A 21,053-nucleotide genomic window follows, 5' to 3' on the forward strand; every position below is an offset into this window, starting at 1 on the left:
GGAAAACCTCAGCTAAGGCTGAGCCGCTGCGCCTTCGAAACGAGCAGGCCTGTGACTCTCATATGAGCTTTGAAGCGTGGGTGAGGCTCGGACGATAAGATCCCTAGCATTTACAATGATTCTTCGCGCTTGCCTTCTTAATAGTGCAGGGCAGCATGGACGACTCGAACTTGGCATCGGCGACGAAGAGAACGTTGAGGCCGTGAATGGAGCGCTCGGTCCTCCGGTCCGCCGTTCGCTGCTGCTCTCTTGCGGTGTCTGAACCACGTGCTTCGCCACCCAAGCCTTGCCATACTGTTGTAGAAAAGATCATGCAAGAGGCGCACGTGAGCTCCTGTAGTGTTGCAAACATGTCTCCTGCGGGGACGGCTGCACCGTGAACGGAGGCCTGCACGCCTGCTGCGATCGAAGCAGCCTAAGTACAAGCAGCGCAGAAACCAACAGCGTGGAATATGTAGGTCGTGCCCATTGCTGCGAGAGCGCCTGCAGGGATCAGATAGCATTTAATCTAATAGTGGGGAATTAGTAACGTGGATGGATCTCAACTCTTAACTGCCAGGATTGCATGCATTGCCATAATGAAGGAACGGGTTTGCCTAGATAAATGCTACTTAATGTGGTGTAAGACCATGCGCGACTAGGCGGCTTGAGGAGCTCAAGGGATATGAGTAGCGATTCACCAATCAACTACAGTTTGGAGAGCCCCAGATTCGGGCGGCTTGCGAAGCGATTGAGCATCGAATCATGTGTCTGCCCCTCGCAGCGGCTGAGCCTAGTCGATCGCTGTCGAACCCTAGCGGCAGGACCCATGAGGTTTTTCATGCCCACAATCGAGCCTCCTTCCCAGGAATTAGGAAGCATCGAGAAACCTGTCTGACAGCTGCGTATTGCGTTGTGCTGAACGTCCGTCTCCAGCCATACTGTATGGTAGCAGCCCTATGATGATTCAGAGGAGCATCGTTGAGGCGTTGATGCCCGGTCCACCCGGGCGGCATGCGCAAGGTGACGTGGCCCTCTGTGATTGATTCAATGACTTGCTAGGCGCCAGCTCACAGGGATGGTGCGGTTCGGTGAGAAAGAACACCTTGCATTCACAAATCGACGCGTGTCCTCGCCCTAACCTCGGCTTCGTTGGTCATAGTAGCATTGAATGTAGCTCGGCAGAATTTTCAAAGCCCCTCCCTTATCATTAACCGACAGACACCGATACGTCCCTTCCATCAATTTAGTCAGGCCATAACTGGTCGGTAACGGCTGCAGCGATCACCAAACTCGAGCAGGAGAAGAAGTCAGTCATCAGACAAGAAACTATGTGGAAGTCATCTGACGTTAGCAAGGGGACGACCAGATGAGCCCGTCTCTGGGAGTTTGTGTTTTGTCTCCCGCGCCACCAAAATGGTAGCGCGACGGGCTAAAATACAGCTGCGCAACGGCAGCAGGATTGCTAACAGCGTGGAAATGGAAACTGACTCTCCATTTGCGTCGTTCACAGTTGGTGCAGACTCGATCCGGACGGTGAGAGTCTTGCCAGATCTAGACGATGGTGGTCTAATTCAGTGTCAATGGAGACTCAGCATCCCTGGAACTTCATACTTGCCAATTTCCTACGAATGGGGCAAGGGGATTCCCACAAGACCAATAAAGATCTACCAACAGACCTTGTACGTCAAGGACAACCTTTACAGCTTTCTTGAATTTGCCAGATTGAATAGAGCTGGTCAGTGGCTCTGGATCGATGCGCTGTGCATCAACCAAGACGATCATCAGGAAAAGAGTCGTCAAATAGCTATTATGCAACGCATCTACTCTCGGCCGCGCAGAATCCTTGCGTTCATACCAGACATCGGTCACCATTCTTCGCACAATATGGCTCCATCTGGGCTCAGTCGCATGGCATGGAAGTTCATGCAGAAAATTAGTAACGGACGATGGAGTACGGTCAGTGCTCCTTACGCATTCGATTCTCGACTCGTTGATTCAAGCAGCTGGAAACGCATCCTGGCAGGCACTCTACAGATCGCGAGATCCACCTACTGGACTAGACTCTGGATAGTACAGGAGATTGTGCTGGCGAGAGATGTCGACATTACAAACGGTCGACACGTAGCGTCATGGGACAGTTTCCAGAAACTGTTGCGAATAGTAGAAGATCGATCCTATATCTCAGCTTCAGCAGCAGATCGGACAACTTCGAGCGTACCGTCTCGACTACAAGAATTGCGAGCAGGACGATGGCCTGCGTCGTTGACAGACTTAATACTCGACTTTGCCAGCTTAGAGTGCCAGAATTTCCAGGATCGCACGTATGCTTTGGCATCGCTTGCGTACAACGGACATTGTTTGCATGTTGACTACTCGGTGGATCCGATTCGTCATTTCTTACAAACCATAGAGTTCTGCCGCGGATCTGGCGCCTATCTACATCACCATTCACAGCTATTCTCTGTCAGTCACAAGCTACGGAGAGCCATGGACATTGAGCTGGACTCAATTGAAGATTGGTGTTTTGGGCAAGATGTCCTCACGTGCAACACCACCATCTCATCTGCGAGAACTGTGCAGCCGAATTTTCACGCGCAACCTTTCTCCGAATGCGAACACTGCCATACAAAGATGAAATATATAGGAGGTGGCCAACCATACATATTGCTCTGTCTGTATGACGAGGGTGTCGAAAGCCACTTGGTGATGGCTGTGCCGCAGTCCAGACCTATTCGTGGACAATGGACAGAGGTTTCAATATCTCTGCCTTATGCTATCACCGATGGAGGACTCTCGGTAACTCAGGCAGTCAGCATTGCACTCGAATCGGCTCCCAATAAGCCACATGAACGTCTGAGGCTCAGCGCGGCCTCCTTCCTGGAGATTCTACAACGAGAGCGGGCACATACTGGCGATTGTGTTCCAAGAACTCAAAAACTATGCATGATAAATGCATCAGAGCCTGATCTACATGTCTTAGGAGAGAGACTGTGGAGCCAACCCGCCAACAAGATTCGGTCAGCGTGTCAGTACGCCATTGTTCATTCGCTGTGAGTTGAAAGTCCACCTATCCAAAGCTCTGCGTAGCTTTGCCAATATAGGTTTCATCATGTGGTCATTCTCAGCAGAAGAGGATTGTCTGACATGCAAGAGGATGTCCATTCAATTATGTGTCATTGTTATCGCTAGATCGCTGTGGTACCCCAAGAATACTAAACCAAACTCTACCTTCCTCCCGCAATAGTCGCTCTCACGCCCAGTCGTTCGCCTGTCGGCAAACGCCTCTCTTACAGCCTTCACATAGCTCTTGTTTGTGTGGCAAACCCTCCCTGGAGGCGTAAAACGGCTGTTCTACTTTGATGCCAGCCCACTTCTGAATCCTATATGAGACTCGCTCGACGTATGATTCCTTGTCCAGGAACAGCGTGCCTAGCTGATTGCATTCCTTGCATCGCTGATTGAATACCACAGCATTGTAACCGTTCTTTGTGTAACCTCTGATTTGAATGGCCACCTTTTTACTGCTCCAGCCGCTTGTACTGCAGGTTGTGTTGATGCACCTGAAATTGCCCATCACGTGGGTTGTGTACTCTCGGTCGGCAGTTCTGTCGTTTATACCCTTACGCACCCATGTGCAGGTCAGGTTGGGTGTGACAGCCTTTAAAATGTCTTTGTGGTGCCACGGAAACGTGAGAAACTTCCTCGTCTCTGGTGTGGGATTGAGGGTCTTTTTCTTCGCCATACTTATGACGACGTGACTATACGCGGGCTGAAGGCGGCCGAAGAATCGGGACAGGACTATCTTGAGTTTGGTCGTATCGGGGAACAGCTATTTCCGAGATGATGGCGCCCTAATAATGAAGAAGTCTCTATCTGGGAACCTGTCACGACTTTTATCTGGAGAATATGTCCTCAGATCACATACCCTCCGAATGGGTGTGTTACTGTGGGCTCTCACTGGCCGGTATGCTGACCGGTATCGCTTAGAATGCAGTCAAGATTCATGGTACACTGCACAGTCAAATATTGCTACCAATAGCACGACGTCACGTTGGCTTCAGACGTGGAAACGACATGATCATGCACAACTTTCCGTCTGCAGTATCCGATTCGTTGTATAGAGCCAGGATGCAATGACCTAGTATCTTGTTTGGTTAATACTATGACATGTGTCTGCAAAAAGCATGCACTATGCTGCATTCTGCAAGTATTTTGAGCATTTGGGCTAAAACCCTCTCACAACACCTTTCTCCATCCCTTGGCAGAGTGAAAGATGACCAGTAAGATGAGAGCACGTAGATAGACGTGCAGAGAGCGTGCAACGTGGCGCTACAGGATTCTAACTACTGTGACCAATCAGTCCAGGCCTTTCATCATCACCCTTGTAGTCGCGTGATGAAGCTGCAACCTTCAAAACAGTGATCTTGCCGCGCTGATGCGATTAGCGCTTTAAGAAATAAGCCGCACAGAACGTTTGCTATCATCGACTTTGCACCATCACACGTCGAAATTACTCAATATGCCACGAGATACACAACTGGTCCAGCGGTTTCAGACAACTATTCGGCTCCAGGACAATCTTCGAAACGCAGTCGCAAAGGAACAGAAAGTTACGAGGAGACGCCAAATCTCGGCAGAGGCCAGTCAGGCTCTGCCCCCAGCAGTAGCAGACCATGGAGAGACTGAAGCCGTGGGCAGCATAGCAGAGAGTCAAGACGCGTCAGAACACCCTGCAATCGTACAGCAGGAGCCACACCTCCATGCGAAAACGGAAGAACCATGTACATTCGCTGAGCTGGAGATCCAACTGAGCAATAGCAAGGACTTTAACAAAAACTGCCAAACAGAGCTTGAGGATGCCAACGCTCGAATACAATATTTGGAGCAACGACTGTCAGATTCAGAAGCGCAACTGAAGGAGTACATCATGCATGATCAAGGTGAAGATGTATTGAAGCAAAAGCGGATTATCAAGCATCTGCAGGAGCAGCTTGAAGAGGTCGAGACTGATCGAGACCGAATTCGTGAACGGTTTCGGGAAAGTGAATCTCGGGTGTGGGAATTGGAGTCTGAGATACGGCATTCTCGTCACCGCGAGAGGTTGGGAGCGTGCCACCACGATCGCGCGAATGACGACACGTCCGTTGACAGTCTCCATGAGGTGCGTCTAAAACAAGGAAAGTCAGGAGCACAGAAGAATGCCACTACAAAACTGCATGTATCGAAGATTGCTCGTCGCCGCGGCGACTCGCTTCTTTACCTACTGACGTGAAAGAAAAGGATATGCCAATTACACTACAGTAACAATTTCATATCGAGATTACTGTCCTGTACGTTTCCACTACTTCTGGTGATGCCACTGATGATACGTTCATATCTTTCGCCACATACAAGTTAAAGCCATCTTCAGCCAGCCTTAGAGACAAATTGACACTGACTGAGCACAGAAGCATGCGCCAACAACCCGTCAATCTAGTACTCAGTATGTATGACCTTAACTTATCTTCTACCACCTCTCTTCTTTCCTTTCACCTTTTTCGATATAATAATACCCTTGGGCTTCGCACTTCCACTATCTTCTCTGCTTCGCTGATTACCCCGGTGCTTGGTTACGTTACCTTTGTTGCCTGGGGCGTGGCTTGTTCTTGAGACATTGAGGCGCAGTGTGATCTTGGGCTGGCTGACTCGCAACCGGATCCGTGGCAGTGTACGGACATGGTCAGGCACTTCATCATCATGCACCACACTCGCAGCTGTCGCTGAGGACAGCCCAGGGCTACCGCAAGGCTGACGAGATTGAAAATCAACCAGGGTTGTCCCGCTTGACTCGCTCGAGGTGTCGTCTGGCGAAGGGGCTGGGGAGGGCGAAGGTGAGCGGCAATATTGGCTGAACAGGATATCGCCATCACCTTCGAGCGCAGGCGCCCAGCCTGTGCTATCTGGACTTGCACAGCGAGGGGTGGTAATATTGTACGCGTACTTCATCAGGGTTTCATCGCTCTCGGTCCCAGAAAAATACGGATCGGATAGCATGGGCGAATGCTTTGCACCGTAGGCAGTGTGGTCGACAGCCAAGTCCCGTTCCAGAGACAGGGCCGCAGGACAAATAGCTGGCGGTGACTGTCGGCACCGCTTTGGAGAGCGAGAGAAGACCGCCTCCTCCGGGATCATACGCGAATGGTGGGTGGTCTGCCATGGCACCCACTGGAGGGCTTCGGTGCTGGTTGGCTGCTTCCGTTTGGGAGACGAGCTCACTGCTGGCGAGCCGCCGTCGAGAAGGTTCTTGTTGGGCTGACCGTTGGGAGGCGTCGAATAGGCCGCCTTCACAGGGCGCGTTTGGCTGAATCGATGTTCGTCCACCAGATGAAATCGAAAGGCCGCAGCATCTTCAAAGACGGAAGCACCACAGAGTGGGTGGGGGCACCTACGGGGCCAGTGGCAGATTTCGAGATGCTCCTCGACGTGGCCCCACAACTGGTGGTCTCGTGTCCACGACTCTAGCCGCTCGGGCGCGGGCAGTTTCTCTTCAGCCATACAAAAAGGGCAATAGCCAGGACGCATCAAGGTGTGGCAATGAGTGATTGTGCCACACCGCTTGGTTACCATGGTGGCGAGGTGCTCTTTGCAGTGTGGATGCCAGTCTTCACCTATGACCCAACTAAAGCAAAGATGGCAATAGTGAACATCCTTCTGGAGATGTCCAAGACGGCTGGCCATTTCCCAACGCACACAAGTCTGGATGTGCTGGCTGCGGGAAGCCTTTGGTAGACTATAGCCTGTTAGCGTAAGTCCAGAAGGCGCGCGGAGGAACTCAACCAGTCTAATTGCCGCTGACAGCAGCTTCTGGGGCACGCACCGTCAACCGGCCGGCACCCTGGAAGGTAGAGAACTGTGAAGTCTTCAACACAGAGTGTATAAAGATCCCCCAGGGCCTGCCACATCGCGCCGGGCTCCAGGGCCTCTTCGACGGCCATCGCACCCGCGATTCGGGCTCGTTCTGGTATTAACTGACAGATACTCTGCACAAAATCAGTCTTGGACTGGTCATGTGTAGCGCCTTTCCCTCGCGTCAGGATCTTCCAATCTCGGCGCTCTCGAACCCAGTGCTCCTGGTACTGACGTAGCGCTGTTGTTTTGATCGTCTTGAGATGAGCCGCGTGACGCTTTTTGACTTTGTTGAGAATGTCAATGCCAGCCTTCTGTTTTGTGAGCGCCTCAATCTCGCTTTTGATTTGACACAGTTTTGGGTCACGGGTCAGAGCCTCGTCAAGGTGGGAGGGTAGTCGCGCAGGTAGACCTGCTTCACGGAACTTCTCCAAGCTTTGAAAGTACTCGATGTGGCGTTGATCGCTTTCTTCACCACGGAATGCCGCCTGGCCATCCACTGTGGAACAGTTCGCCACGTAGCTCTGGCCAAAGACTCGGGGGTCGCCTTGTGTTAGGTGCTGTGAGCGTTGGACAGAGGTATAGCGCTCTGGGCAGAGAGTTAGTAGAGCTATCCAGTGTAGGAAGGCGCTGAAGAGTAGGTTTGCTTACCGTCAACACGTTTGCCAAGCTGCCGCCGGATCGCGTGAATCGATGTGCCACAAAAATAGCCCGCACTAAGAAGCATCTTCCTAAAAATCTCGGTGAAAGCATCACGGGCCATTGGCTGATCAGTCACCCCATCTTTCTTGGTGCATTTTCGAAGGATGGGCTTCCCCAAGGCCGAGTCTTTGAATCTGAGGATGAGCTCGTCGTCGCCGTCAGGGATCCTCTGCTCTTGCACCTCTGCAAGTGACTCGTAGCCAAATAGAGCTCCATCAGCAATCGCCATGGCGAGCAGGAACCCGGCATCGTTGTAAAACAGTCGGTGATGGTCCTTTGCTGCAGCACCGAACCTGATAAGTGAACATGAAATGTCAGTCACCAACGAGAATCGGAGGTCAGACATGGAAGGGAAAGACGTACACCACATTCTCAGGGTCACGGTTGTTTTTCACCCACCGCTGATCGAGCCTGTAGATGAGCCTCCAGCTACGACCCTCCACGCGCTGCAACACGAGCGTCACGTCCTGGCAGTGTGAGATTCAAGGACTAAACCATGTCTACTTCGAATGGTTCGTACCTGGTAACGAAGGCCGCCGGTAAAGAAGGCACCGAGGCGGGCCCCGGTCCAGCAGTACACATGGATAATAAATGTCACCTGGACGCGGTATCGCTCGTGAATGAAGAGAAGATCATTGTGCGTCCAGAGAGCGAGCAGGACTCGCGAAAGGTCGCGGTCGGCAAAGTTGTGTTTCGGAACATGTTTCTTGACAACAAGTCCCTCTTTAACCAAGGTTGTCCGTACCCACTGCGGGATATCAGTACTCAGCCTTCTTAGAGCAGATGTACATCTTCTGTCCCGCAATTGTTTTAAAGTAAAGCTTACATGGTACACCTCGCTCCGCTCCCTTTCAACGGTCTCGGTGCCGGTGACGCGTGTGAAGCCAGCAAAGAACCATTCCATCACGGTATTGATGGAATCAACGGTCGGTCGGTGGGCATCCAGGCGAGGCTTGCTGGTCGAGATGTAGAATCGGACAAAGTCCTTCACGTTCACAAGGTCGGGGGCGGTAATTCCGGGTCGGAGGCACTGGTCGCGGGCCATGTCCATGTCAGGGGGAGGGAGCCCTTTCTGCGCGTGTTTCCACCTCATCTCTGAGAGGTGCCATCTGAGACAGAGTCAGAGTCGGAGGCAGTGTCAAGGGTTCCCCAAGAACGAGGTGCAAGGGGAGGGGAGGGGGTTTGGCCAGACTCACAGGACGTAGCGTCTCATTGTGCGGTCTTGATCTTTCTTCGTCTTGGTCACATGCTTCTCACGGCCGCAGAGCTGATCGGCCTCCCTGTGCGCCCCTCGCCGGTACCCGTTGGCTTCAGCACGGGCCAGCAACAGTTCGTCGGCGGTCGGTTCGGCCATGGGCACCAGGTGGCACGGGCTGGCTGGATGGGTGGTGGGTGGTGGGTGCTACGGTGAGGCGCAGGCGACGAGAGCCACTGATGGAGGCGGCAGAGGTGATGGAAAGAGAGGAGAGAGGAAAGAGGAAAGAGAGGTGCAGCCGCGGATCGGCTGGACACCAGGTCTTTGTATGTGCCATCGTGCAGGGGGAAGGTGGCTCGGCCGCGCATTGGGAGGTCCCCGAACGGGGACGGCCTGCTGTCGCCCATTTTTGGGACATGGGTTAGGGGCGCCGCGTCGCACGGTGGATCACGTCGCGAGGACGGTGTGGGAGACGGGCGAGGGTTTGACTGGGAAGGTGAGTGGAAGGTGAGGAGCGGGTGAGGTGAGGGTGAGTCGAGGGTGCGGCGAGGTTAAAAGCGGCGCGAAGGCGGTGAGCGCCCACGTGAGCTCGACGCAGATTTTACCCCTACTTCGGGGCCAAGTCTCTGGTTGGCCGGGCTAAAACTCGCGCCGATACATCACTGCACGGCAGTCACGGCGTGTGATCATCCAGAGAAGACATCGTTTGTCGATGATTGTTAAAAATGAGATTCGTGAGCCTCTCGAGCCGAGGTTACGGTCGACTATCTGCTTGCCTCTTTGCTGAGCAAAGCGCTTTTCTTAGGTTTTCGGAAGCCCTTAGATGGCAGCCTCAGATCATCGCAGAGAGGTTTCCGCGGGGACTGTCGACGAGGGACCTGCCGCTACATATCACTGTGTGGTGAGCTGTAGGGAGATCGTGCCGAGTGTGGGTGGAGTTTTGTATGGATGTCAACCACTCTCGTAGGAGAGGGTTGCTCGACTGAAGCCTTTATCGTACCTGACCCACGTGCTGGTGCGTCCTACAATCCGGCCGTGACATTCGCAACTTTTGTCCAGATCTTGTTTCTATATTGAGGTAGAACACGCTGTTTGTTTAGCCATTCTCATGCACGTAATTGATTACTTGTGTCCGACGATACGGATGACACTCCGTCAGAATCATCTGCAGCCTCGTTGTGGAGACCAGACCGACGAGCATTCAGCAATTGGGAGATCTGCTCCGCCATCTCTTGGCTCTGCTTCCCTTACACCAACAAGTTAGTAGAGACATCGAAAGCGGTTTGGCCATCGCCATTTTTCGAGTCCGGATCTGCGTTGTACCTAAGCAATAGTCGAGCGAGATCGATATGTCCGTATACTATGGCTATATGCAGCGCGGGAACTTCTGATAGGCCATGCAATTCGTTCGCATCGGCGCCGTATTTGAGGAGGATTCTTGCCAGCTCCATACGATCGTGACGCCAGTCTCACCCTTTTAAATGGAAGTGTTAAGGCGCTCGTTCTCATCGCTGCAGCGCGCCATGCCGAACAAGATGCCAGACGAGTCAGCTTCATGCTTGAATGGGAAGAGTTTCGGCTGCTGAAGTGGGCTGAAAAGGTTGGTTTCGGTGGACATGAAGCCAACAAGCTCGTCAATTGGGCAATGGCTGAGGAATGTCTCGGTCAATTGCTCTCTGACCTGGACAACGTGGCAGACTTGAAGGAAAAGTACAACCTCTTGCCTGAAGCTGATAGTCGTGCCTCCGAGCCGGTGCGTTTGGTCACGATGGACAGGAAAGCGGACGGTCTCGTCATCGGGCCCTTCGGTAGACTTCAGGCGCATACAAGCAAAACAATGCGCGAACGTCGCAAAAGGGCTATCGACACGCGAGTCCTCGCATACAAGCGCTTGAAATAGGTGAAGTTGGACCAAGCGCGGATCAAAGGTCTGATCGAAAGGTCTGATCGCACACATCACCTTGATCAACAACCGCCTCCAGCAGCTCCTAGACGCCGCACAGCAAGACATCTTTGAAAGCTCCCTGACAGCTTTGCTCCGTGACATGGTCTCCAAGAGCTCCAGCAACTCCGACCTTGAAGTCGTTCAGGCTTTACTGGAGCTAGACACCATCCTACATTCCTTAGGTCAGACAACTAACAAAGAGCCTGATCATCAAGGAAAAGGCCTTCAAAAGTGCGGGTCAATTAGCTAATGAGCGAAGGCCAGTGGTTCTACGAGGACACAAAACTCTCCTGGACCGAGACCTGATCAAATCCATCGGCGAGCATGTGGCGTTCCACGCCGGTGATCAGGTGAGAAATGCTGTGGAGCTGTGTTTCTTTCCTGTCGCGGTCAAGGGTCAAGCTGCAATTAGCATTGATGGAGACGAGGCTGTCTCGACTGACGACGAAGATGATGCCCTCGATGTCTCACTGGCCGCACAGGTGCAGATCGTTCGGCTCATCTGTTCAGTTCGTCGCGTATGAAGAACAGACGTGGGTCATGGAACCCGGTGGTACATTGGGCTAAGGCATGAAAGAGGGATTTTTGGCCTAGTCGGGGGAATTCAGTCAGAATTGCAACCAATGCGGAGCTTGAACTGCCAGCGAAATGAGCGAGCGTCTCATTTGTAGGCTACAGATACATACACAGTGCCTCAATTCCGAGCAACGTCTCGACTTGCTTAGTCTACTACCTACGAATTGGAGTGAGTGGGCGAGTATAGCTTGAAGTGATGACTGGGGCTAAGGTGGGCATTGATGCGGCGACCTGATGCCGCACTTTTATACATGGCATTTTCATGTTCACATGGATCGTACGCGTGGTATAAAGGCGCTTTCGTGGGAGCAGGGAGGTACCCTGGCATCCAACGGTTCATGTGTCGACCGTCAGCGACGCCGAGGCTCACGGTTTGCACGCCTTTCGACCCTAGGTTCGCACTGCGCTCTCGTTCTTGCGGCTCGACTCGTCAAGAGCGGCCTCATCTCCCGCCTCACCAACCTCTCCAAGCTCAGAGTCAACCATGCCCTCATCGAGCTTCCGATACTTCCTCCGTTTCTTCTTGTCAGCACTCTGCTTCTTCTTGCTCTTCCTCTCCTGCTTCAACGCCGGCCTCGAGTCCTTCCCATGAAGGTGTTCATCCACTTTGTCCGCGAGGATCCGTCGTGCGAGCTTGTAGTTTTGAGTCCGGGAACGCGTAGCCTGCGATTTCACCACGATACCTGTGGGTAGATGCGTGAGCTGCGCCGCGGAAGCGGTCTTGTTGATGACTTGGCCGCCTGGACCGGAGCCGAGGACGAAAGAGTGCTTGATATCAGCATCGGGGATCTGGATGCGTGGTGGGTAGATATCCTGCTTCTTGAGGAATTGTCCGGACGTCGACAACTGTCGGGAATCTATAGGTCGGCGCGTGGCGCCGGCAGCCACACGGATCAGCCGGCAGGGCAGCATGCCTCCATCACGAGCTCGGTCGAACGATCAAGCTGATATTCGTGGGATTTCACGATAAGAAGGATGGGGATCAAGATCATGATGGTTCAACAGCCTGAAGAAGCGGCCATCTGAATAACTCTATTACCTTGTTTGGCCCTATGCCTAAACCTCCGTACTAGCTTCAGCTCCACGTCCTCATCAGTACCCTAACGTCTGCTGCTTTCAAGATCCCACGAATCTTCCCCGTACGGCATTGACTGCAGTGAAATCTCCTCATGTCTCCACGCATCATGCTCGGCCAGCTCGAAGTCGGTGACAACCTCCGCAAGGCGGGCCGCTCCAATCGCGTTCACGTACTCGAACCCTTCGGTCGGCACTCTGATGCTGTCTCGCAACCGAGGCTGGAAATGTGCAATCGCCCACTTGACCTCGTCGGTCTCAGAAGATGTGAAGCGACCGCTGATGACAACGACCGACACATGTCTGAGATGAGCCAACTTGCCTCGCAAGCCCAGGTAACTGTAGTCCTGCGAAAAGCCCCACAGCGCCAATATCAGGCTGTTGAAGTGGTTGTCTGCAATTTCTGGAAAGGTGTCTATGAGTGGTCGGCTTTCGCACATCTCAGCCATGGTCACAGTGTAACGATCGAAGTCGCGATCAATGAGAAGCACGACATCTCCACAGTTAATAAAAGTCCCGCCATGATCATATCTGCGGAAGCATGATGCCTCTGGATATGTAGCCGCAGCTCCATTGGCTGAGCGAAACACGCGCTTGTCAAAGCCGGTATCGATCTTCGGCTCCACGGTTTGGGAAGCATCCCTTAGAGCGATCCAGCAAGAGCCATTGAAGTGAAAGGGATATGTAATCGCGCCGACTCTAATCGACCTTGCCTCGGAGTCGCACCGCAGCAGCAGCGGCTTCCTTGACCATGATTACAGCCTCCTTGAAGATGCGGATGACTCTAGTTTCGTCGAAAGGCGGAGCTATGGTGGGTTTGATGTTTCCTTTGATGTCCTCAATGAGCCACTTACCGCTTCCTTGGCCTCGCTCACTACCAGTACTGTTAGCACTCTTTCCATGCAACACTTTGTCGTACCAACTTTGAGCACTTACAACCGATGACCCTCGTTCTGCAAGGTTTCTTGTATAAGTGCAAAATATCCGGAGTTGCGCTGGATCTTTGCCACGACAAGTGGCTTACCGTCAGAGAAGTAGGCCGTGGTCCTATTACACTATTACCACATCTATCAAAGTACGCAGTTCGCTCGGGGCCTGACATGTGAGTGGATCCAAGGTTGACATCGATGAGTGCTGCTATCTGTTAGATGTGTGCAGCGCTCGACGGACAGGGTCCGCCTCTTACCAGCATAGTGAGATGCAAACCCCTTGCAGCTGAGATACCCTAGAACCAAGAACAGCCCAGCCAGTAGACGAGACTGACGCAAGAGCAGCATGTTGGATAACGATGCTCTTTGAACAGTGTCTGCACCTGGAGCCAAGGATCCCTCAATGTCGAGGCGACGATATCGAAAGCGATGCTGTCCAGCAACAGGCCGCATTATCCATGTGAAGTGGTGGGCACAATGATACGTGGCAAGTTCGTACCGTCACCCACCAGCAATCAAGATTATCGAGTTGAAGCCTGTGTGGACTTGCTACTCATTGGGCGTTCATAGTCAGATCAGAGCCAGTTGATAGTATGCACACCTGACTACTGGACGACTCGCGACTTAAATGGGAGCTGATTGAATGTTGACCTTCATGTCACCAGGTGAATGATTGGCAAGGCGTTGCTTGACACGAGTACCGTTACAAGTACTCACGGACTGCCTAATGCACCTCGGTCACCGATCACAGTAACAATGCCACCGAACACCGAAGAAGCCAGAAGGCCATACTATGTCCTGTAATGTTAAACAACCAAATCACAGCTCTTCGACTACGGCGAGGAAAGGCTGAGACATAGTGGGAGAATTTTCTATCAAATGCTGGGTATCGTCATGTTCCCTCGCTATAACGTCAATGCCATATCCGTCGCTGAACACAAACTGCCGTCCATAAGTCACACTTTTCGTATCTGCCCCCATTACACCAGTTGGCGGCCACAAACTATATTGTGAGCGACATCAACGCGCCGCAATGCTCTTTCTCAGGGTTCCAGGTCTGTCCCTCTCCAAACTTGCTTGCCGGAATACCCTTGATGAGACTTTCATCATGGTACTTCGCCGCTTGCCTCATCATCGGCAGCACCTGTTCCTCCAGTAGCCCTTTCCGCCTCTGTTTTCCGAGCATGGCTATTTCGTGGCCTTGTATCAATCCCATAGCGCCCTCGAGATGCCGGGCCGCATTCCTCAGGTTCCACAACCAATACTCGAAGCTGAACAATAGCAGGCACGTGATTAGCGTGGCAGCTAACAAATCGTCCTTCTCGTGTTGCGAGCGATATTCGCCGTCTTTGGAGGAGACAAGAGCCCGCACGGCGCGTCCGTACATTTCGAAGCTTGCTTTGCGGGCCTCTTGGTTGATGCAGCCAACGCCGGGGCCGTTGAGGCCATTTTGCGTGGCATAGTTGTCGACCGACTCGTCGACAAGGGCTGTAGAGAGAAGGGCGTAGCGGACCGAGTCGAAGGAGCAAGCCACTTGTGGGACGACGGAGAGGAAGAAGGCTGGAGAGCTACGCCCGCCCATGACAGCGCCCGAGCGTTGGAGGTAGAATGAGAAAGAGCGGGCGGTGGTAGGGTCTCGGGTCAATAAGGTGCTGGCAAGATTGATGGTCAGCGGTGAGGGCAGATGAGCAGTGGTGGCAGGGGCGATGATGTGACCGGCCTCATATCGCAAATTTCGGTCCCCTGCTTTTGCTTCACTGGAAGCGAGCCGCGCCGACGTGCGAGTCGGAGGGAGCATGCTGCGAGGCAAAGCCGCAGCACCAACAACTTCATCCTCGGGAAGAACTGCACTGTGTGAGCCGCAACCGTATGCGGCATATGGTCGTACAACAGCGTTCCCAGTTGCTCGGACGCGGCAGCCAAAAGAGGGCTGAAGGGGGCCTGGCCTCGGGATGACGACCTCGTGCACTGATTTGCTTGCTATCGATGGTTGGAATGCCAAAGTTGGTTCTCTGTCTTTGGTCTCGGGCACTCGTAAACATTCATCTGGCAAGATTCGTGATTCATTGGGCAACGAGAATGACCTTGGAGCATGTGTGCCAATCGGCGTAGTGCTTGCACTAGTATTTGAGCTTGAAGAACCCGATGCGATGGAACTAGAGCTCTCAGTCACTGAATCCGTTGGGCTCGCATTGGCATCAGGCTGAGAGTGCTGTTGAGATATGGCGGTGTCAAGCAACCGGCTTTGGGTGGATTGATACCCTTCGCAAACACGATCCTTGGACTTTAGGCAATTCCAGCATTGGGGCTTGTGTTCGTCGCAGCGGATGCGACGCCGTTTACAGGTCAGGCAGCCATTGCGGGTTTTGGTAGTGCAGCGTCGCTTTCGTAATGGCCCCTTTTGCGATGTTACTGGAGTCAACATCTGGGCAGAACTCGAACGAGCCTTGTCTTTCGTGTTTGCCGTCAGGTGCTGGGAAGGGGCGCCAGCGGAAGACATGAGAAGACTCCTTACGCCCCTGGGCGTAGTCTCCGGCGGGGACAAAATGAGCGGAATCGATATGACAAGTCCTTTGAGCGGAGGGAGGAAAAGAAGGAACACGAGGAGGATCCCGATGTAACGGACGGGCTAAAGCCAGGTCGAAACGAGAACCGCCCGGCCGGTTTGCGCGCCGTTCAGCGAGCTGGCCATGGCCCAAAAAGTGTGGTGGTTCGGCAGAAAGAGGTTTGGTACCGACTGTCAGTGGTTTGAGGGGGTAGGAGCGTTAGCCTGGTCGGATCAAGAAGCAAGCTCGATCTGGGGGGCGTGCAGATCCTGTCCGCCCCCTTTCGGCTAGCTAAAGTATCTTGGCGTCGTGCTGGAGCGCTCTAGATTCCGCTCTTCATGACCAGTAGACGAGGAGGTGCCTTTCTTGTTCGCTCGTTCGTTCAGAAGGATGCCTGTCAGAGCTCGACCGAGAATTTGGACAGCGTCGGGGACCTTATGATTTCATGGTATCGGGGACCTCAACGTAGCGGGTGAGCCCGTGGCCTTGGGTTGGGATGTTGTGGCCTGTCAAAAGAGGGGACCCGCATCTTTTGGGGTCTCACTTCAGCAGTGACGGCGCAAGCCACATTTTTGCCTCTTCCAATTCTTGCAGATCGCACAGGATGGTCAAGACGCACAGGCCTGGGGAGTCGATTGTAATTTCTGATCGAAATCGGATGATGCAATTGATCTGGGCTTGATGAAAGCCCTGCGATTGATGGTCGGCAAGGATATCTCTTGGCTCTGATGCTTCTCGCGTGACTTAGGCAGCTACGCACCAGAGGCAGGCTCCGCCGAGCTCATCGTAGCAGGGCAGGACACTCAGCCGTCTTCTGCACAGTCGATATGGTGTGTTGTTACAATGACCATACTGCTCGTCAACAATGCCACCAGTTATTTCGAAAAGCTTACTACTCTTCTTAGGACAGTCAGCGACTCCTGGCCGCAACATCATGACTACGCTTCACCGTACCACAGTTTTCAAAGACTTCAACAAGCTCTTTGTGCCTATAGCAGGCAGCTCATACACCTGTGTCGACAAGTCGTGGAAGTTGGTCGCACATCAACTGCTATACGACTAGTACGTACGGCGTTATCGCCATTTGATGCCGATTTTGGATCTATCCACTAAGCTCGCAAGCCTCTTAAGCAAGAGTCTATCCGATCATCGTCCCCGGCACATGAAGCCACTCTCCGTGACGTTGAAGACTTTTTGAGAGAGTGTATCGCAACAAAGAACGAGGAAAGCAGGAGGAAAACCACGGTTTCCATGCATATGCGAAAATCCTCGCTTAACATCACGCAGCCTCTCACAATCCACAGATAGACAAGGCGGCATATGCTCTCTTCAGGCGCCTGGTCAATTCCAAATGCCGTCACTCTGAGCAGCCGTCGTTTGAATGCTATTCTGAATTGCCACCTGGTTAGTTGGACTGGAATAAGTGGTTCAGGGCGCTCGATGGGGTCATACATCTATATTCAGGACCCAGTGACCCTTAGTTGACGGACTCCGGAGTGATTGACTGGCGGCGTGTTATTGGCCCACCAGCTATCAGGTAAGTTGGCCGCCTAGATGGGGAGCGCCAAGTCGCTGAATGCAAGGCGACGGCGCTGAGAGCCACTTGTGAAGCATGAGTGAGAGCTGGAGAAAGAAACTGTAGCAATACTCAGGGATACAATAATGCAGCCGCCCGCAGCTCCAAAGCCTGGCTGACAAGAGCAGTTTTTGCGACTAATCTCGTCAGTTAGCGAGTCTCGTTACAACGACATCACTCAGCCCCTCGAGTCATCGGTCATCACAGATATGGCAATCTCGTGGCGTCGCACCGGAATTTGCAAAAGCTGGCAAGCAAGCGTCAATGCACCCACGTAATCGCTTCTACCACACCTTCATTCAGGAACTCTCAACCATATCGACGTGAAATACATACCTATACCCCCATCCGGCTTAGCGCGGGTTCAATGCCGCCAAGCCTACAGCCAACGCTGACTGGTTAGCTAAGCACGATAGGGACCTATGGCCTCTTGAGGAAATCTCGCCTCCCAAGTGCTGAACTAGGATCAACATCGTTCAGAATCAGTGGTGCCACGGACTCGTAACGCGGAGGCGGCCTGGCGCTTGTCGTAGCGGTCATCGGCATGTCGATGTCTAGCTGAGTAATTGCGTGCATGGCAGATAACGCTGGAACGAAGATAGCGGGGAGGAGTTGTGGACACTGGCAAATCCCTAGTGGTGAAGCAACTGCTATAGACTCTGCTAGGCTTTTGTCGAAAAGGTCGCAACAGCCGTGTTGTTGACGCATCGAGCTGCATAGGAGCAGAAAGAACATGCATGTTTAGTTTGGTCAGAAGGTGAATATACTTGCGGCGGTGAAACGCATGCGCATCGTGTTGGGGCCTTGCGTCTGCTTGCGTTGTCTTGCTGGATGAGTAACCGAACATCGCGGTTGGTAATATGGTCTCGGTTCGAGAAGGCTACAGGTCAGGCACTGGGTATGACGGGGGTTTGCACCACTTCCCAGGATGGCTATTGATCGAGTGAGAGTTGGACAGGTATGCTGCATGCTGGAATGGAGTGGGTGTATATATCAAGGTGTCATGACGCTCGTAGCGAAGGATTTGTTCTTCAGGGCTCACCTTCGTCATTCACCCCGATATAACAGAAAGTTTCACAAGTCTTAGCTTCGTCGCTTCCCCGATTTTGACCATGACTGGCACGATCGACTTCAGGGTCTACAAAGGCTCCGCTTCTGGAGCTATTGTCGAAGCCCATGGGCATCGTACCCTTGGACCTACCGAGGCCATCGTTGATATCACGCACTGTGGCGTCTGTGGTACTGATGAGCACTATCGGCAGGGGGACATGGGGTTAGGCCATGAGTGGGTCGGGATTATCAAGGAGCTTGGCAACAACGCGGGAAGAATCAGTGATCTGAAGGTTGGCGATCGTGTTGGTATGGGCTGGATGCAGAAGGTGTGTCTGCACTGCGAGAGTTGCTTGAGTGGTGAGTACCTTATGTATCAGGTTTCGATAGCACTCGTGATGCTGACAAGGATGCAGGAGAGCATGTTAGATGTTTGAATTCGATCCAGTTTGGGGATGGAAACTGGGATGAAGGCGGATTCGGGACGGGCGGTTGTTGGGATGTTGGTAGTCTCTATCGGATCCCAGACGAAATCAAGAGCGAGCATGCCGGACCATTGATGGTGAGTCGATTCCAAACAAATTCAGTGGCGGCCGGTAGGATTGCATGCTGGCGGCCTCAGGATTGCTCACTTGCACTACCCTATCATCTGAACAGATTTGGCTCGGAAGGCGCTGATCTTAGCCGCAGTGTGGAGGTGCAACGGTCTTCGGGCCACTTTACGAACATGGGATGCTGCCCGGATCGCGGGTTGGTGTAGTCGGAATTGGCGGGCTTGGGCACCTAGCCATTCAGTATGGGCAGAAGATGGGTTATGAGATGGTTGTCTTCTCAGGCACGGAGTCCAAGAAAGCAGAGGCGTTGAGCTTCGGGGCAGCCGAGTTCCATGCTACAAAGGACGTGAAGCAATTCGAGGGCGTTGAACCTATCGATCACCTGCTGATCACAACGAGCTTCTTGCCAGACTTTGAGCTGTGAGTACCCCATCTTACTCTGCACTTACAGGACTGACAAATGCGAGCTTCGCACCTGTTCTCAAGAAATTCGCAAAGATCTTTCCCTTGACGATCACTCCGGAACCTCTCGCAGTGCCTATGTTAGGACTGGTTGTGGGCGGGTGGAACATCATTGGAAGCGCGGGTGCGAGAACGAACAGCTTGCGCAAGATGCTCGATTTCACGGCTAAACATGGTATCAAGCCACAGATTGAGCTTTTCCCAATGACACAGCAGGGAGTGACAGATGCGATGCAGAAACTCAAGGAGGGCAAAATGAGGTATCGAGGTGTTGTCACCGTTCAGTGAGGGAATTTACATCGGTCATCAGTCGTCGGTCGGAGCACAAGTCAGCCGGCGGATTATGAGGCAAAAATGCTCAGGGACCTTTCAGTCGGCTGGCGTGAGCATAGTCCAGCGAAGCGAATAATCCGGGGCGTGGCGGATGCACTGGTTACGTACGTCAGCGGCATATCAGAGAGCAGGCTGCAATGAATAGATACAAAGGCACCACCAGCCACAGGCTGATGTGTAACATACCTGCTAACTCCAAGTGCTTTTGCTGTTCGTCCCAGAAGGTCCATCCTTGCTAAAGAAAGCGGAAACCGTTGTAGTCTTGGTGAGAGGCTGACATTTTTGATTCAACACCCAGCCCTCTCGGCAAACCTGCCACCGCAAGCGAGAAGTGCCGCGCTAGGGTAATCTGGCTGCGCCTCCCTGATAGAGTCCTGTGTCAGCTCATTTGGCTGTTCCATCTTTCTTCCACACTGCTCATCCCAATCACTCCTACATCGATCCCCAATTTCATCGCAAACTGACTGCCACCAATCCCGCGACCTCGTTCACCCATAAAACCAAACTCTCCCACACCTTCGACGCCATGGCCGACCGCGAGCAACCCTACGACCCCTACATCCCGTCTGGTGGACAGGGTGGCGCCCCGGCTGCTGGTGGTCAAAATCCAGGCAACCAGAGAACGGCTGCTCTTCAGGCTGTAAGTCGACACCTCTCAAGTTATATTCGGCGGGTGATTGCACCCACGGCGTGGTTGGGATTGGAGCGGAGGCCATCCGGTTTGCCTATGATAGGACACCGAGTGGCACGAACCTTCAGTCCCGACCAGCTAGTTCGTAGTCACCTCAATATCGCTCGGAATAGTGGATCTGCTTGACCGCATGAGACAACATATGCTAACATGTGAATTCAGCAAATCGATGACACCGTAGGTGTCATGAGAGAGAACATCAACAAAGTGTCTCAACGTGGCGAGCGTCTTGATTCCCTCCAGGATAAAACCGACAATCTTGCCGTCTCCGCCCAGGGCTTCCGTCGTGGCGCAAACCGCGTTCGCAAACAGATGTGGTGGAAGGATATGAAGATGCGCATGTGTCTGATCGTCGGTATCGTCATCCTGCTCGTTATCATCATCGTTCCTGCTGGTAAGTCAACTTTTTTTAGATGCCAGTGGCTGAATCTGACAATGGGATAGTCGTTGCGACTCGATAAACGCTACTATACCCCGAATGCGACTTAGCCGCGCGATACCTCACCTGGCAGCTCTTTTGGGCTACTAGACTCTTGTACATTTGCAAAACCAG

At 52.9% G+C, this 21,053-nt stretch overlaps 8 protein-coding genes across 8 annotated transcripts; 3 read left to right on the plus strand and 5 right to left on the minus strand.

Annotated features, from left to right (window-relative positions):
* Positions 1 to 1,395: 1,395 nt before the first annotated feature.
* Positions 1,396 to 3,036, plus strand: HMPREF1541_04375 (uncharacterized protein; the record flags this gene model as incomplete). Its single annotated transcript, XM_008718721.1, has 1 exon — positions 1,396 to 3,036. The coding sequence occupies one exon, from the start codon at positions 1,396 to 1,398 to the stop codon at positions 3,034 to 3,036; it is 1,641 nt and encodes a 546-aa protein (XP_008716943.1).
* Positions 3,037 to 3,232: 196 nt separating this feature from the next.
* Positions 3,233 to 3,724, minus strand: HMPREF1541_04376 (uncharacterized protein; the record flags this gene model as incomplete). The annotated part of the gene is made up of 1 exon (XM_008718722.1): positions 3,233 to 3,724. One exon carries the CDS (start codon positions 3,722 to 3,724, stop codon positions 3,233 to 3,235), a length of 492 nt encoding a protein of 163 aa, XP_008716944.1.
* A 1,757-nt stretch (positions 3,725 to 5,481) lies between these two features.
* Positions 5,482 to 8,923, minus strand: HMPREF1541_04377 (uncharacterized protein; the record flags this gene model as incomplete). The annotated part of the gene is made up of 7 exons (XM_008718723.1): positions 5,482 to 6,758; positions 6,839 to 7,456; positions 7,519 to 7,862; positions 7,933 to 8,036; positions 8,060 to 8,317; positions 8,396 to 8,678; positions 8,766 to 8,923. The coding sequence occupies 7 exons, from the start codon at positions 8,921 to 8,923 to the stop codon at positions 5,482 to 5,484; spliced, it is 3,042 nt and encodes a 1,013-aa protein (XP_008716945.1).
* Positions 8,924 to 11,675: 2,752 nt separating this feature from the next.
* Positions 11,676 to 12,197, minus strand: HMPREF1541_04378 (uncharacterized protein; the record flags this gene model as incomplete). Its single annotated transcript, XM_008718724.1, has 1 exon — positions 11,676 to 12,197. The coding sequence occupies one exon, from the start codon at positions 12,195 to 12,197 to the stop codon at positions 11,676 to 11,678; it is 522 nt and encodes a 173-aa protein (XP_008716946.1).
* A 188-nt stretch (positions 12,198 to 12,385) lies between these two features.
* On the minus strand, positions 12,386 to 12,808 carry HMPREF1541_04379 (uncharacterized protein; the record flags this gene model as incomplete). The annotated part of the gene is made up of 1 exon (XM_008718725.1): positions 12,386 to 12,808. One exon carries the CDS (start codon positions 12,806 to 12,808, stop codon positions 12,386 to 12,388), a length of 423 nt encoding a protein of 140 aa, XP_008716947.1.
* A 1,483-nt stretch (positions 12,809 to 14,291) lies between these two features.
* HMPREF1541_04380 (uncharacterized protein) lies at positions 14,292 to 14,870 on the minus strand (the record flags this gene model as incomplete). The annotated part of the gene is made up of 1 exon (XM_008718726.1): positions 14,292 to 14,870. The coding sequence occupies one exon, from the start codon at positions 14,868 to 14,870 to the stop codon at positions 14,292 to 14,294; it is 579 nt and encodes a 192-aa protein (XP_008716948.1).
* Positions 14,871 to 18,522: 3,652 nt separating this feature from the next.
* Positions 18,523 to 19,764, plus strand: HMPREF1541_04381 (uncharacterized protein; the record flags this gene model as incomplete). The annotated part of the gene is made up of 4 exons (XM_008718727.1): positions 18,523 to 18,820; positions 18,877 to 19,022; positions 19,151 to 19,434; positions 19,482 to 19,764. The coding sequence occupies 4 exons, from the start codon at positions 18,523 to 18,525 to the stop codon at positions 19,762 to 19,764; spliced, it is 1,011 nt and encodes a 336-aa protein (XP_008716949.1).
* Positions 19,765 to 20,335: 571 nt separating this feature from the next.
* On the plus strand, positions 20,336 to 20,944 carry HMPREF1541_04382 (uncharacterized protein; the record flags this gene model as incomplete). Its single annotated transcript, XM_008718728.1, has 2 exons — positions 20,336 to 20,449; positions 20,663 to 20,944. The coding sequence occupies 2 exons, from the start codon at positions 20,336 to 20,338 to the stop codon at positions 20,942 to 20,944; spliced, it is 396 nt and encodes a 131-aa protein (XP_008716950.1).
* Between the last annotated feature and the right edge of the window lie 109 nt (positions 20,945 to 21,053).

The sequence above is a fragment of the Cyphellophora europaea genome (assembly GCF_000365145.1).
Source record: "Cyphellophora europaea CBS 101466 unplaced genomic scaffold supercont1.4, whole genome shotgun sequence".
Classification (NCBI taxonomy): domain Eukaryota; kingdom Fungi; phylum Ascomycota; class Eurotiomycetes; order Chaetothyriales; family Cyphellophoraceae; genus Cyphellophora; species Cyphellophora europaea.